The sequence below is a fragment of the Monomorium pharaonis genome, unplaced genomic scaffold (assembly GCF_013373865.1).
Source record: "Monomorium pharaonis isolate MP-MQ-018 unplaced genomic scaffold, ASM1337386v2 scaffold_627, whole genome shotgun sequence".
NCBI classification, from domain to species: Eukaryota; Metazoa; Arthropoda; class Insecta; order Hymenoptera; family Formicidae; genus Monomorium; species Monomorium pharaonis.
The window spans coordinates 17,265-34,755 of record NW_023415942.1 but is presented as its reverse complement, the minus strand read 5'-3'; the positions used below and the strand labels follow the sequence as shown (position 1 = coordinate 34,755).

Sequence of the window (17,491 nt, the reverse complement as noted above, 5' to 3'; positions counted from 1 at the left end):
TTAACTTGTTTTTTATCTCTTTTTTCCTAGTACTTGTGTATATGAGAATTATAAAAGATAGAAGAGTGAATTTTAAAGTCATTTCTACATTGGTAAAAATTAGGGATGATCAATCTTGTAGAGTTTGAGTGAATTTAATCGATCAGATTTTCAGATCTGCTTTAAAAAATTTTGACAAAATTCTTTCCTTACATTTGTCTGTTCTTAAAGAACGTACATGACATACGAAGCGATCGAGCTCCTTCAAATAATATTTGTACTCTTAATCCAAAACTGGGATAATTTATGGCGCTCGAGCAATATTCATTTTAAAAAAAGAGAGATTTTTAGATGTACATGGTCTAAAATAATTTCAAACTTTTTACGTTTTCTTTTAATATATCTATAGTAGTACATGAGTTCGCGAAATCATCGAAAAATTTTCGTTCTTTTTCGATAATAGATCTAATACGACCTTGCTGGAAAATTTATTTATGATAAAAATATAAATAAATCGCGTACCAGAGGCACCTGCGTAATCTGACCGTAAGCAAACTATCTGAGCTATTGGAAAGGTGGGAAAACCAGTTTGGGCGACGCGCATATCTGTCTGCGAGGTGCAGAATAAACCTGCATACGCCGTTTGTTAATTAATCAACGACCCCAGTTTCGTGCAACGTCCGCGAACATTGCACCAAGTAGGAAGCGCGCAATTACCGACGTGTATCTGAGAATAGCCGGAATTGCGCAATAACCATACGGATCTATCGCTTCTGGATAGGCTTGCAAATTGAAACAGGAAAGTTCGAATACCGTTCCACGTGAGCGGCTCTGTAAATATGTAAGTGCACAGTGTAAATGGTAAGGCGTAAAGTGGACTTGGCATTTTCATGTATTTCACTTTCTGCATTTTCGATCGGAAAAGTATATATTACTATTTATCATTTAAAAGTGCGATCGATATAATCTAATAGCGACATAGGAACGCGACGAGCAAAACCTTCGAGAACTGCCAATAAAAATTCCTCTGTACTGTACAAACATATCTATCTATAAATCTCTTGTTACTCTCTAAATTTCCTAGAGTGAAACATTACTCTAAAAGAGTGAAAATCGAACATATCTAAGTTCGAGTGATTTGTCACTAATTAGAATAAAAATTCACTCTTATAGCATGCATTTTCACTCTAAGAGTGACAAATCATTCGAACTTAGATATGTTCGATTTTCACTCTAGGAAATTTAGAGAGTAAACAGTTATAAGCTCAATTTTCACTCTATAAAAGTGAATTTTGATTTTTTACTATAGTGGCAAAGCTCAACCTTTAGAGTGACGTTTACTTCAAGATTCAGCGAACACGCTAAACGAAGAACTTACTCGCTAAATTTCCTAGAGTGAAATATTACTCTAAAAGAGTGAAAATCGAACATATCTAAGTTCGAGTGATTTGTCACTCTAATTAGAACGAAATGCATTCTATAAGATGAATTTTTACTCTAATTAGAGGAAAAATCAGCATGCATTTCATTCTAATTAGAGTGACAAATCACTCGAACTTAGATATTGTTCGAGTTACACTCTTTAGAGTAATATTTTACTCTAGGAAATTTAGAGAGTATATATATATTAATATTGTTTGCTAAAATTCAGACCCCGGCGGAGGCGACGCGGCCCGGTACGTTCCGGCCCGTCCGGCCGAATCTGCCGATAACCGCGCCTTCGTTCGCGCATCATGTGAAGCCGGTGAACGAGGAGCCCGAGGAGGAGGACGTGTCCTCCACCCACGAGGATGAGGATTCGCGCGACCAGAGCCAGGAGGTCAGGGGCCGGGACAGCGAGGAGGACCTGAGCGAGGAGATACCGCGCACGGCGGCGAATCCACCGCGAACGCTCCCGGTGATCCCGGGACCGGTGTACCGTCCGCCCGTCCAGACGGTGACGCCGGCGAGCGTCAGGGTGAGTCCCACGACCCTGCCGGTGCCACCCGTTCAGTATCGTCCAACACCGCCGCCGCCGCCGCCTATCCAGTACCGTCCGACGCAGAAGCCCACGAAGGCCCCGAGGAAGCAGATCGCCGACGACTTCACGTACCAGCAACCGATCAAACCGCCGCCGAAAGCGGTGAAGCCGTCCCAGGCTTACGAAATCCGCGGCAAGAAGCCGGTAGCGCAGGTAGGTCCAGCATCTCCCGCGCGAATAAATTTCTGTCTTGTGCTTTCAACGCCAAAATAAGCTCTTATGTTTCATGTAACTAATTCGTTATTTTACTATCGACAGGAATAATACGAAACGCGCGAATTACGTGATCGAAATAGCTGATATAATCGGAGAGTACGAAAAGATAGAGTTTTGAAATCGGAAAGGTGAAAGCCGGAATCATCTGGCTGCGGTGCTCCTTTTTGTCCCGTGATAACGTCACATAACTCATAAAACGCGGTCAGACCGAAACCTGTTCGCGCCCTCTTACGCAACGGTCTCCGGTCGAATTTGTGAAATGACACGCCCGGTGTTTTCACGTGCTCTTTATAAACGAGTCTTGAGGTCACCTCGGACGACCAGAATTCTGAATATAAATTTAGTGTCTACACCGCGTAATAAAAAAAAAAAGTTCGAATCAGAATGCAACACACACATATATATATAAAATATACATTAAATACATACACACATACACATTAAAATATTAAAATAATAAATTTTATTCTAGTATTCGGCTCGAAGTATGAGTCTTCTAATGCAGGGTTTAACACGCCGAGTTCATAATGCGTCATAAATCCATGTAGGATAATCTGCAGGGTTCTTTCTTAGGAAAGATTTTTCAATATTTTGTAGATCATTAGGCGATACCGACACGACAATCCGGACGGTTCCATTACGTGGGGCTTCGAAAAACGATGACGGATCGTACAAGGAGGAAACAATCGGCGTGGATTGCATAACGAGCGGTAAATACGGGTACATTGATCCGGATGGTCTCCGACGCGAATATACATACGAGATGGGAATCAAGTGCGACGAGCAGGAACGAGAGGAGGAGGAAGAAGGTTTCGTGGATTATCAAGAGAACAAGCTGGTGCTCCCGGACGGAAAGACCATCGATCTCTCGTCAATGGGCAAAAAGCAACGTCGGCCCCAGTTCCAATACAGAAATTAAAGGAATAAGAGACTCGCATTTCGTAAATTCGCCATCGCCCTTGTCGCACTTAATTGTCGCGTAATAACTCATAAAAATGTAAAATCATGCGTTTCTTAGGATAAACTAGAATTAAATAGTTAAGATATCGAGAGATTAGCGATACAAATAACGCGTAATTCCATGTAAGATCATTTAGTGTATTAGGCTTAATAAATAAAATAATAAACCGAAATATGAATAACATCATCAGCTTAAAATAATTGTACCTCCAGTACATTGAGCAAATCTCAATAATATAGTTCGCTGCGCGGAATGAGAAATTCGGCTTAATCTAAATCAATATTCATCATCAATATCCATCATACAATATTCAACACGCGATGATGAAAATAGACAGAATTTATAAAAAAAACTTTTATGCGAGATGCCAGTACCCTAATATTCTTATCGTAAATTAAAAATTCATAAATTTCTAAAGAAAATTATAAAGAAAATTCGTGATATAAGTTTTTATAAATGTAATGTGTAATATAAAAAAACATTGCAGAATCAGAATACAACACATCAGAATGCAATATATTATATTTTAATGTATATATATAAAATATACATTAAAATGCACACATACACTGAAATACTTAAATTATAAATAGAATTCGATACAATTTGTAGATCTTCTTATTCGTGAAAATTCCGCAATATTTTACGGAAATCTTGGCAAAATCCGTCCGTCCCGCATTGTAAAGGGATCGCGAGCGATCCAAAGTTCATGTCTAAGAAACAACAATCAATGATTTATTTTGTTGATTATATTCATCGACGTTGAGACTTTATTTCGCCAATCATTATTATGCATAGTAATATCCACGTCAGATCTCTCGTCAGACTTTTAACTAGACATTGATATAAGTGTATACCGTGTTGTGTACATATCGATGTTGTACTTGTATAGATTCGAGAACGAAATTAATAAATATATACAGCTTAGTCGCGAGTCGCAACAGAGAGTATAGTGCATTACTCTTCGGTATATCATTCGGTATATTGTAACAAAGTATTCTCGTTTGTGATATAGAGAAAATCTCGCGATATTTCGCGTAACGAGTAACGCGATATGATGATCTGATGACGAATGTGGCAGATATGTTCGTCGCGAGTCAAATAATACATTTATTATTTGTATGTGTATACGTGATGATGCTATGTTATCTTTTCATTATCTATTCGCCCTGTACAATTTGCATATAGTCGTAGCTGCACACCTTGATCTCTCTATGTATCAGGGGCTTGCAATATCGAACAATCTAAGAATTCTAAACGACAGTTTACAAAGACTACGTACGACGATAAAGAGGAAAAACTCTCAGCATCTTAATTTTTTGCATGCTCTGTCCTTGTTTGCAAACGGCCAAACGCACTCTCATCGGATGGTCATTTTGAATAGAAATAACGCTCTTAATTAAGTTTACTTCATATTTAATTATTTCTCGTAAAATTTGAATTCTTTAATAAATATTCTTGGATAGAAACTGGAAAAAATCTCACTAGCAGAAACGTAGAAAACAATTGCTGAAGATAAAATTGACCGGTCCGGTTGCGAACAAGAACCCAGAAGTTTAAAATAGATCTAACACTCGCAACAGCACTCGATATTGCGGTAGATAAATGCGCTCGAGCATCATTTACTACTACTACTACGATGCTCTTTAAGCGTCTCTTCCAACAATAATTTAAGATATGGATTTAACAACATTACAGACTTGTTATGCGTATATATAGATATATATATGTACACATACATCATCGCATAAATAACAGTCGACCGAAAGCAAAGACGCGGCAAACATTATTACAAAATATTAACAATATCGTTGTTCGGCGGAGTAAAGCGCGCATGCGGCCGCGTCGCCCTCTTTTCTTGTTAGGGTACAAGTTAACGCTACGGCGTTAGTGTAGATTATTGCCTTGTTACTGAGTACAAAATAAAAATGTGACGGAAAGAAAGTCGTAGTGTACGTGCGTGGGTAAACGAGCGTACACGCACGCACAAGCGCGCGCTATGCACGCGCATCGTGCGTGCCGCATTGACGTTCCACATGTGAGAGGAACGTGCGAGAGAAACGCGCCGGAATTACAAAAAGGACTGGCCCCGCACAAAGGTAACGATATGTGTCGATCAATCGATCGATGTGGTCCATTCTGTCGTGGGCCTTCTCTCCTGAATATCTAATACGCCGGACTGGTGACAGCGGACGTTTGTTTCGGCGTGCTCTGGCCCTGCGCCAATGCTCCGCTCTTCGCCGCTTTAAACTTCAGCCAAGCATCGTAGCCGTACACCACCATTGCGCAAAATCCAAAGAACTGTAGATAGATCTCGGTATTAAACATCAAAAAACATATCAGTTTAACTTAAGAATTAATATATTTAAAAAAAAAGCTTTTTAATCGGCAAAAAACTTAAAAAACTGCAAGGTTTATATTTTTAAATATTGTTATTTGCCCACGAAAATTCCAATGTGTAACGATACACAGAAGAAACAGTACTAAATAAAACTAATATATTGCATCTAAATCTGTTTATACATAGGTAAAAAATTATATTTTGATATTAAAAAATGACAATCTTACTTATATATAATTTCATCTTCTCTAAAGAATTTGATAATCTTGAAATTTAGCAAAATATTATATTTTTATTTTAATATTATAATACTCATCTAAAGAGTATAATATGACTGTTTTGATAATAGTAGTATTAAAAACTTCTAATTCTTGAAAATATTATTCTTTATTTTGTATCCGATACATTTTTCCTCTCAACTCATAAAAATTATTGTTGAATAATAAGAATATATTTTCCTTGATAAAATTATGCAAAATTAATTCTTCATGTAAGCAAATTACGTGTTTGTTCACTATATAATCTTATTTCAATATTTAACGTTTCAAAAATAAAGGCAGTCTCAAAACAAGAGTGAACTTTTGTTCTGTATACACAAAGGAATTCTTACCGCAGCAACACCGAAAGCCTCCGAGGCACGCGCATAGTCGGCTGCGAGGGAAGCGGCCAACAGATAGAAAATGGTCCATATGGTGCAGAATACGAATTCCTGAAATCATACACGCGGAGCATTTTCAACTGATGGAGTGGTAAAAATTGAGTTTAGGTGCGGCAGAGTTCGTAAAACGTGCAATTTGCCGGTGCGAGATGTTATGCGACATTACAGGAGTGACGTACCTACGTAATGCCACGTAACGCCCCGGCATTCTAAAAAGGTCAACCTGATTACGAACGATCTTCGGTCCAGCATCGACCGCCCCCGTTACGTCGTACGCGATTGATCGTTCACTCGTTGAGCGACAAAAGTCGAGTAGCGGCGACTTCGATTTTTTTTACATTTCTACGCGCGTGGAAACTTTCTAGTGGGCTTTCACTCCCTGCTCTTATTACACGCGTGTATCCGCATTCATATATTCCAGTTGTGTTATCGACTTGTTCTCTATACTTACTCTTATTTGCATTTATTTTAGGCACAATCGAGATAAAAGATCTCGCGGCCAGGAGACAACCGATTAGCGCGCGTGCGCGATAGAGAGAGAGACTTACGATTTTAATCCAAGGGATCCTGGCAAACTTTTCCACAATGTGGAACAGATAGAGGACGAGCAGGATCCCCGTGAACCAGAAGCCGCCCATGGCCACGGTATTGAACCATCCTCCCCGGCTGTGGCTGCTAAGAGTCGACGTCGTTATGCATATAAATCCCAGGAGATTTAGCACCTGAAAGAAGACGGCGATTATCATTCATGAACATTTTCCGTCGCGCAGCGATGAGCGAAGCACGCATTGTGCACAAATAGAAAGCCACGCGGCGGTTCTTGCGACCGTCGTGAGAGATTTAAAAATCCATTATAGCCCAATGACGTAACCCGGACGCCTTTACAACCGGCCCGCCGGTAATCTTTATTCACGGTAGACGAGCGTACGTTTTGTATACACAATGCCTACATTTAGCGAGCCAAGCTCCACAGCCTTATTCTATTTAAATAGATTCTTTAGTTCTTTGCTAATATTTCGCTTAATTAATGTTCTTACCCTTAATTAATGTTCTTACCCTTAATTAATGTGCACACTTTTCCCTTTAATCTCAAAGACTCAAATGTAAAAGATCTGTATAACGCAGTCTAGCAGTCTTTCACATTGTAACCGTGGATTCTAATTAATTTATCCCTTATAAGAATGTAATATTGCACAGTATTAAATTAGCTAATATTCAATATTATTATTTCAATACTCATTTTAAGTATTAAAAGATTGTTGGTACCTTTAATGCTCCAAATAAGTAATAATTACTGCCCAATTTAATATATCGCCTAGTGTTAATAATACATTTCTACAAGGGATGATTCACAATCTCTTATCTCTAAATCTCGTAGACAAAAAAATTTCATTTTATTAGAGAGACGTTTCACTCTACGAGATTTGGAGAATTATTAACCGGAGACTCTTATAGATACTTTACAAAGCGATTATTAAACATCATAAGCAGATTCTCGCGCATCGCAGTGACGAGACTACTACAGAGTTGTAGTAAAGTGAAGGACACGTGTGCCGTAGCACTCACCACTTGTACGACCTTCAGCATGCCCGGCAACGTCCTCACGTATGACGGATCGAACCGTATATTCGGCTGAGTCGTCGTGGTGGTGGTCGTCACGGTGGTCGTGGTGGTGTGCTGCCCCGGGAAGCCTTGATCCATCGTGTCCGGTTACTTTGAAACTGTAACAACGACAGAAACGTGAGTGATAGTTAACGCAATGCCGCGATATCTGTCGTCTGCCTTGTCGCCGCGCCGTCACCTGATCCGATCCACACGCGCGCGAGGATGACGGTGGTGATTCTTCGTGAGGGCGCGTCTCAAGCGGAACGGTCGACCGAGCATCGACCGAGCCGCGCGAACGAGGGGGATGAGGAAGAGATGGACCTTAGAATAAAGATCGCCACCCGACGCGGTGGTAGATTTTCTCAAACACGCGCGCTAGAGCTACCCTTATAAAAAAAAACAAACGTAATACTATTAAACCGGTCAGAAATTATTACTTATGTTGAATATTAAAAATACTAACGGCGATGCTCTTAATAGTTAGAGTAAGTATTAATTACTGGCCAATTTAATAATGTTCAGTATTACATTTTTATAAAGGAAGCGCATTTGATCTCGGAATGCTTCTGCAGGTGAGTTTTCATCCAGATGACGGTTCGAGTTTAGTGCAATTCTCGCCGTTGAGATAATATTTAGCCAAATTTTTCTACGTTAAAATACACTGACAGAAAAGAATGCTTAATTCAAATAAATATTTATTCGAATGGTACTAATAATATATTTTATAGAAAATCAATAATATTTATTTAAAACAAGTAATACTTTCTATAATTTAGAAAATATTGCTCATTTGAAATAAATATTATTCATTTTTTTTTATAAAATATGTTATTAGTACTATTCAAATAAATATGTATTTGAATCAAGCATCCTTTTCTGTCAGTATAGTGTTGGTTCAATTACTTTAATTACTACCTTGCAGTTCATAAAGTAGAAAAAAGCTAAAGGTTCTTAATTATATGGTTGAATTTTCACCCGGAGTAATATTAACGTCAAAAAAATATGAGTGGCACTCTGGGGTTAAAGTAAGCGTCTCTCGCGAGTCTTTATCTTGCTGATGATTTCATTAGGTAATTAGGGAATTACATAAATATAGATGAGTGCGAGCAAACGTATCGATCGCCAGGTAAAAATATTTGAACCCGAGAAGGGGATAAAGACCGCGCGGGTGAGAACGATTCATTTCCTGAGATTGCAAAATTATTTTCTTCGGGAAAAAAGAAAAACATCCGAGGGACGTGCGTGCAATATGCAACTTCTGCGTCGGAGATGCTCCCGCGCGGATGTCGGAGAAAATAGCACACGCTCTGATATTTACTGTCATATCCAGCGCTATCGATTGTATAATCCAAACGCACAGCTTGCCGTCCGGTTATACATAAATTTAACGCACGCACTGTGTATCGTGTCCCGCGTGCCTTCGTGTAACTGTCGCATCCAGTCGATTCATGATCGACTTCCTTTCTCCCGGGGAATTATTGCTTGGGTATCCACTTGTGATAACTTGTGTGATAAACCGGCGCAGCCGGTCACCGCACCGTAAACACTTGCTCTCAAATCTTGCGCGTTAATTACACGCACCGCGCCCGCACCAGATATTAAATTCTTGCGTAAGTAATAATATACATTATCACATTACTTGATTGCATATTATTTTATTTTATCCTGTTACATTCCTCATATATATTTCTCGATGTAGTATTTAAATTTCTTCTTATTTCCTTCGTATTATTCTAATTATAAAACAAATTTTTATACGTAACTCTCTCCTCACAACAATAGAGTAGAGAGCGCATTTGCTTTATATCTTCTCTCTAAATTTCCTAGAGTGAAACATTACTCTAAAAGAGTGAAAATCGAACATATTTAAGTTCGAGTGATTTGTCACTCTAATCAGAATGAAAATGCCCTCTATAAGAGTGAATTTTTATTTACTCTAATTAGAGTGACAAATCACTCGAACTTTAGATATGTTCGATTTTCACTCTTTTAGAGTAATGTTTCACTCTAGGAAATTTAGAGAGTTCAGCTTCCTCTTTCCACGCTTTTACTTTATTGATCAGTTGAGCTCCGTTAAGTTAATGCTATTACATAATAATTATAAATCACGGAGATCTGAATGTTTCAGCAGGACTCGTCGGGCATCGATCGACCCGCGTACACGAAGGACACGCGCACGCTCCGCCCGAATACGTGATTCTTCCGCGCTTCCCGCAATTAACGCTCAATTAATGTCCTCCGTGAGATCGCGCGCGGCGGTGAAGGGGGAGCGAGGGGGGGGGGATAGGGAAGGAGGACGCGCCGGAGATATGCGCCGCGATCGAGAGAGACGCCGAGGGACGAACGAGGAGAATGAAAACGCGGATCGATTACCAGAGCGTGCTATCGTGCAGGCGTAAAAGGCGTAAACGCGTTGTTTTGCGTCGGCGATAATGCAACGCGCGAAATAATCAATCGCGCGCGTCTGGTGATCCCGAAATTCCTCTTCTCCCTTCCCCTCCCTTGAAATTTCCATGTCAAAGGGTTGTAGCCGGAATCGCTCGATTCTCTCCTTCCGCGGATATGACCCGAACGAAAATCATTAAACGGAGAACAGAGAGATCACGATACTCTCTCTCCTTCTCGCAGATACTCTCGGGTTAGAGACCGCGGCGTCCTGTTCGTTATGTCACCGGAGACGCGTGCCGCGGGAATTACTTAATCTCGCAGCGTGAGGTCATCCCGGCCTCTGGAAATAGACGGTGACAGTTCGCGGCGAACGCGACAGCGCGGCCGTGCAACACCACGTGCGAGTCGCCGGAGCCTCCCACGACGCGGCGGATGGGACGAGAAACCGCTTATATGATGAAATTCGTGCAGCGCGACGGACGCCGCGTTTTTATCGAGTGCATACGACGCGCTTGTGTCCCTAGGCACGAATCTTTTGTCGTTAATATGAAATTATAGAACAAATATTAATGTATCGTTAGTATCTTATATTAAGTGACAATTATATTAAAGTGACAATTTTTTAAATACAGCTTTAAGCTTGACGCACATACGTAAAATTGGTTTTGAGAATTTATTGAATTCTATAGAGTAAATTAGGGTAGGACGGCCAATGGCTATAATTTCTTCAATAATTGCTTAATAATTTCTTCTTGTAATTATTTTCAAAGCTAATCGATATTTACTGTAGTTTATGTGCGTATATTATACTATTCGAAATAACACAATATTAAGGATATTGTATCACGTTTTTACTTTTGACTGCCTGTAAAGTTTTCTCATGTGTTCATTTAAAAATGTCGCAATGTCGAATAAATTACAGTTGAGCTATCAAAATTAACAAAGGCACATAACGAAGACATGTAAATTGCAATTATGTAATGTGTGTAAATTGTAATTATATATTTTATTTCCTTTTCTATTTTTTAAATAAATATTGTGACTACCTTTCTCTCACAGTTTGGGTATAAAATGGCCTATGACTCTTTTCGGGTTAAGTGTTTATATATACTTTTTATAAAAAAGACGTGAATTAAGTTGCGCACCTAATATTTTAAATTTGATATATCATAGATATATTTTTTTAGTACTGATAATGAGTTAAATAGATGATAAGCTTATATGAACATTATAAAAAACATTTTTTATATAAAATTAAAACATGTTATAATATGTGACAATAAATCTAAAAATTATGTTTTTTTATTTTCAATCTTTAGCACGTAGTACAATTAAGGGGTCATGCTTGATTGTAAAGGTAAAAAAAAACGATTTTTGGGTCTTTGCAGTTTCTTAAAGTACACTTTAAATATCATAAAGTGGAAATATTGCTATCACATTTTTTTAGTGGTTTTCCGCTCTGATAAAAGTTAAAGTTTACTCTATAAAAGTAAATTTTAACTTTTACTAGGAGTCTCTAACGCGGTCTTTAACCCGATAGTATCTTCGAGAAGGAAAGAGGATTGTAATCTCCGCCGCGTCTTTCGGCCCTCTGTTTATCTTCGTTCGATCTACCCTGATAGAGGGTAAATTGAGCAATTATATCCTAAAAACTACATCGATTAATTTAAAATTTTAAGTACTTAATTAATTTACATATTATTAGCTAGTACTTGAACGAAAAATATTTTTTTTAATGAAATTCTTTTCTTTATTAACAAAAAACGAGAAATGCGCACAACAAAAAATCTCGTTTTTTTTTACACCTTGTAAAAATTGATTTGTTTTAAATTCTTTCGTTTAAACACAAAAAAATGGTATACTAAGAAGTTTTCAGATAAACCTATCTCGAATTATCATGTGCGCTGTACATCACTTAAAAAACTTCCGAGCAAATATAGGTATTCTTCCATTTTTAACTATTTGTACATAAAAAAATTAGAATAAATTTTTTAATAACTGATCTGTTAAATAAAACAAAAGTATACTCAAAAGTCCGATAGGTTTTTCTTAAAAAATTCAAAAAAATCACGGTTTTGGGGGGCTGCTAACATGCCACCCTTTAAGTTAAATCTCTCACAATTTGCTTCTGGTTTAAAGTCTCGTACATTCGAATTCTATATTTCATATTTCATCGATGAATCCCGCTAATATTATTATTCATGCGTCACAAGCGTAACGCAAGTTCTTTTTTTGCCGTCATCGGGATAAAATTACAGCGCGCTTTATCCAGCGGCAATCCGGTCTTATGACGGAAATGGCGATCAATTCTGAATCGAGAGAATCGCTTACGATGAAACCTCTAACTGTATAATTCCTTGTATCTGCGACTCGACTCTCCATAACCGGATTTCTTGCGTGTGAAAAAAAATTACTCTAACCAAGCGGCAAATCATCCAGACTTAAACAATTTAGATACATGAGCAACTTCTAACATCAATTTCTACCAACGTAGAATAACTTTAACCTCCGTCGATCTTACTTTTTATCTTTTTCCATTTTTACATTGAAAACAAGTACATGAGAAATTTATTTATGAGATGTAAATTTATTCCACTAAAATAAATCTTTATTTAAATTCGGCGAAATAAATTGATATTCCTAACAAATGAACTAATTAATGAAACATGAAATAATTCATAAAAATGTACTGATGGAAAAATTTATGCTAAGAAAAGCAGTTTCTCATTTTTTAGTTTTTTTCTTTTAACTAAAGGTTGTCTTTGCAAAAAATATTTTCTTGATGAACAGTGCTAAAATATACTCGTCATTTACTTGAAACAAATAATTTACTTAAAAATAAATTTCTGTGTGCACACAGAAAAATGTGTACTTGAATTAAACTATTAACTATTACTTATTTTAAATAATTCATAAATTTATATATTCGCAAGTCTATCATAAATTCTTCAAAAATGATAAATTTATTAAAAATCTATTCTAAATCCTAATAATTTAATACTTCAATTAAAAATATTAAGTTAAAATAAAAATTTGATTTACTCATTACTTTGATTTTTCTTCATTTTTATAATATTCTTCAAGAAAGTATAAATTCTTTCTTTAAGTACATAATAATGAATTTTTCTAAAATTTGTGATCAGTATATTTTAAAACTATTATCAAGAGAGAAAATATTCTTTATTGAAGATATCCATTACTTATTAGAAGAAAAAAAGTAAATTGAATAATCGCTTTTCTCGGCAGTAGAATAAATATCTTTCTGCGTGTACATTTTATCCCAATCATTTCTTTTCCAATAAATATTGAAGGAAAACACAACAATTAACATTTACCTATTAATATCTCGATCCTTTCCTCGGTATAAGAATTTCAAAAACAAAGTTAAATTGTATGATCTATGAGATTAAAATTAATTTATCCTGAGAGAAGTAACCACAAGTCGCATGAGTATCACAGAGAAGGCCAATCGATGATTAAGTTAAACGGGATTTATGCCGTGGGTGCGAGAACCGCCGATCACCGGAGACCACGTCTTGTTTCGCGGCTGAAACAAGAGAAACAAGAAATCACCGGGTGGGTGCCGCGGGAATGATAGAATGCACGCGCGTAGGTGGAGGACTGACATTGTTATCGCAACGGGAGAGATACGGGAAACATGAATCTAACGGCGCCGACGAACGCTCCTGGCGGTTCTCGGAGGATCGATCTCCAAGGATCTCTGCTCCCGTTTCCACAGCGACACGTGCCGACGTCGCCGCGTGGGGACATTGTAATCGACTTCCCGGAATTGTAAAATCGATCTACAAGGAGATTCGGTTCACTTATCGGGCTTGTCGCGGCTTTAGGAGCGAAGAAGTGTTCATTTTATATCGGAGTCCGATCATTTTATTGCACGTGTAATCTCAAGATGCGATCATCTCGTTGTACCGGACGGATTCTTGGAATTGTCATTTTGAGTAATCAGAGATTGTAATTGATATTGGATTGGCCAGTCAAAATTACGGTCGCTATAACTTAAGATTGGTTCTCTATTTTCAGTCGGCTCAGTTGTGCATCATCACAACTTGGTGAAAATCACAAAAGCAAATTCATTAAGTGTTGATAGAATTATAAATCCTATATTCTAATAAATTCTAATAATTTCTACTATTTTCTTCAAATTTGTACGATACATAATAGATCCCCTTCCCTATAAATTTCTTAGAGTGAAAATACTGCCACTAAATTTTTTCGAGTGATTTTCCACTCGATAAGAGTTAAAATTCACTCTAATAGAATGAATTTTTAACTTTTGTTGGAGTGAAAAATCACTCGAAAAATAATTCTTATTGGAATAGAAAATTCACTCTATTAGAGTGAATTTTAATTCTTATAAAATGGAAAATTACTCGAAAAATTGTAGTGGCGGTATTTTCACTCTAAGAAATTTAGAGAATTAATTTTAAGTTTAATAATAATAATAATAATTTTATTGTGAGGAGTAAATATGTAATATGAAACCTAGATTTTTAACTTCCTCTTCGGAAAGAGGAAGCTTTCGAGAATTATCGCGTGATTAATGGGATTATCTCACGGATTAATATTCAATGTCCTCCTGCAAAGATTATCTCATGTTAACAGAGTGTGTAATGTCGCAAAAATGCGGAAATTTCAGGGAACTTTTTCTAGCCTTGAATTTTCATAGAATTTTTGAAGTTTTGCACTTTGAAATTAAATTCTCTCTCTCCGACAAAATTAAGTGTTCCTTTCCTCATTTCCTTCATTTTTTAATAATGTAAAACGTCGACAAGCGATCAACAATAAATATAGCATACGCATCTATGCAGATTTTCGTGTGATTCGCCAGTTTTTTATTTTAAAAACGTGACGATGAAAGACAGTACATTGTTCTAAATTGACAATTACGCTTCGTATTCTTATACCTTTAGTTATATCGCGGACAAATGGTTACACGCTACTTAGCTTAAATATCATTTCTTCTTTCAACGTTCTGAAATTTAATATTCAAAGCTCGAGTGATCTTTTTGAATGATAAACGAACAGTAAAAGATAAGATAATAAAATAATTTCGTTTCAAAGCTTAAAAAATTTATCTAATCTCACCCAAGAATATCAATATTTCAAATAAAACTCCCGGAATAAAAAAAGCCGGAAATTTTCGTACAAAACTCGATTACACACCCACGTTAATCACTGGATGCGTCACGCGTGCACGGGCGTGCATAACGAAGTTTCCCCGAATACGATCGAACGGCCGAAAAGTGTAGCGTAAACAAATGAGTAAAAACGTCACGGGCGCCTTTTTCACTCGCGCGGGGGGAGGGGGGGGGTAGGATGCAGGTAAGGGACAAGGGAGATAGAAGAGGGGGAAGAAATTTCCCGTGTCAACCGTCCTCGTTTCCTCGTAGATCCTCTCTCGGCCGTGGAAAGCTGTCAACCGCGATCTCCCATTCATTATCGCCCGCGGCCCGAGCTACGCCCTCTCCGCGCGCCGCTCTCCCGCGCTCCGAGCGGAGCGGAGCGGCGCGGGGCCGTCCGTCTAAGCGTCCATCGAATTAGCGGCGGCTCTATCGACTGGCTGCGCGTCGCGTCGCTTTGCGGGGAAGCGTCGGTCGCTCCGACTCCACGACCACCACGGGTGATCATCCGGATCATCGTGCCGTGGACACGAAGGAAGGAAGAGAACGGGGGGAGGGGGTGGCGACGATTCGCGGGCGCCACTCGATCGCGCGTCGCGCCAGAGACTCCCGAACTTTGTGGTTACCTGTTCCACCTGTTACTGCTCCTCTCTCTCTCTCTCTTTCTCTCTCTCTCTCTCCCCGGCAACTCCGCTCGCCTTTTCCGCGTTAATCGCTTGATCCCTCTTTGCGAGTCGTGAGCGGCGCCTCCGCCTTCCTCAGCCTCCTTCAGCGGCACTCCCGGATTCCAACTGGTGAGCCGCGAACCAACCAACTCCAACGGCTCTCTGATCCACGATCGTTCGCACAAACGCTCCGCTCCGCGTCCCCGGCGTATGTCACGGCGCGTTTGTCCCCCCCCCCTCCCCCCACTTCTACCTTCGTCCGTTCCCCGTCGGAACGACCGACCGTGGAGTACGCGGAGACGAGAGAGACTCGTGCCGACGGAAGAGGCAGCGGCAGCGCCAGTGTCTCGCGGACGCGTCAGCAAGTAGAGTTGTGTGATTTTGCGATTTTTATCGCCAACATTTAATCGCGATTTAAATCGCACTTGTATTAATTGTAATTGTAATTTATTTATTATTTTGACTATTTGACTAGAATTTTAGCCAGAATTTTATTTAACAAAAAAAAGTGTCACCACAAAGTAAAATATTAATCTCTTTTATAGCCTATGAATCTTTAACCCAGATGTATTAAAATATTAAAAAATCATATAAGTTAACATTTTTTATTGCAGATTTTTTAGTACTTTTTAAAAATCATAGTAAATTATTTTCTACGTTATTAGAATCAAAAATATTTTGTACTATATTAGATAATTATACTAAAATAAAAATAAAAATTAAAATTAAAATTAAAATTATCTGAATAACACAATTTTTTTAACACTATACGAAATACAATTCCATATAAAAACTTTGTTTAATTTACTTCCGGTGGTGGTAAAAAATAATTAAATTAATGACTCATAGAGCCTTCCCAGAGAACATTATGACGTCTTAAAGACGTCTAAAAGACGTCTTATATTTCTATAAGACGTCTTATAAAACTATCAGGAAGACGTCTTTTAGACGTCTTTAAGACGTCTTATGACCCGATTTAAGACGTTTTTAAGACGTCTAAAAGACGTCTAATTTTTTTTATTTATGACGTTTTTGAGACGTCTTATATAAAAATTATTTTAGACATCTCTGGCGAAAAAATTTCTACAAAATTCTAAAAAACTACAAAAATTTACAAAAGTGTTCCAATTCTGGCATTTTTTGTAGTTTTTACAGAAAAATGCTAAATTTGAAACACACTTTTGTAAATTTTTGTAGTTTTTTAGAATTTTATAGAAAATTTTTCCGCCAAGGATTCCAAAAGCTAGGTTTATTATTTTTTATTTTTTATTATTTTAAACAAAATACTTTATATTTATATTTCATTATTTTATATTTTATTATTAAGATAAGTTTTTTTATAAATAAAAAATTTTATATTATATATTTCAATTTTATTTCATGTTTTCGTGATTGGAAATTACAGAATTTTACAGAGATACTGGATTCAGTCACATATTTTACAGCAACTTTAGCGCAACACTATTATCGTCCGGTTTATTAATTGTCAAAAACTGTTGTCAGAAATGTTGTCAGAA

At 37.7% G+C, this 17,491-nt stretch overlaps 1 protein-coding gene, 1 long non-coding RNA gene and 1 pseudogene across 2 annotated transcripts; 2 read left to right on the top strand and 1 right to left on the bottom strand.

The window, feature by feature from the left end:
• The first annotated feature begins 1,630 nt into the window (after positions 1–1,630).
• On the top strand, positions 1,631–3,359 carry LOC118648720 (annotated as a pseudogene).
• Positions 3,360–3,680: 321 nt separating this feature from the next.
• Positions 3,681–16,207, bottom strand: LOC118648717 (CKLF-like MARVEL transmembrane domain-containing protein 4). The gene is made up of 5 exons (XM_036295109.1): positions 15,936–16,207; positions 7,742–7,896; positions 6,724–6,897; positions 6,128–6,226; positions 3,681–5,477 (listed from the first exon to the last, which is right to left on the bottom strand). The coding sequence occupies exons 2-5, from the start codon at positions 7,874–7,876 to the stop codon at positions 5,343–5,345; spliced, it is 543 nt and encodes a 180-aa protein (XP_036151002.1). The 5' UTR covers positions 7,877–7,896; positions 15,936–16,207; the 3' UTR covers positions 3,681–5,342.
• LOC118648718 lies at positions 9,104–11,233 on the top strand. The gene is made up of 2 exons (XR_004965407.1): positions 9,104–9,390; positions 9,909–11,233. It is a non-coding gene; the product is annotated as an uncharacterized LOC118648718 (long non-coding RNA).
• Positions 16,208–17,491: the final 1,284 nt, after the last annotated feature.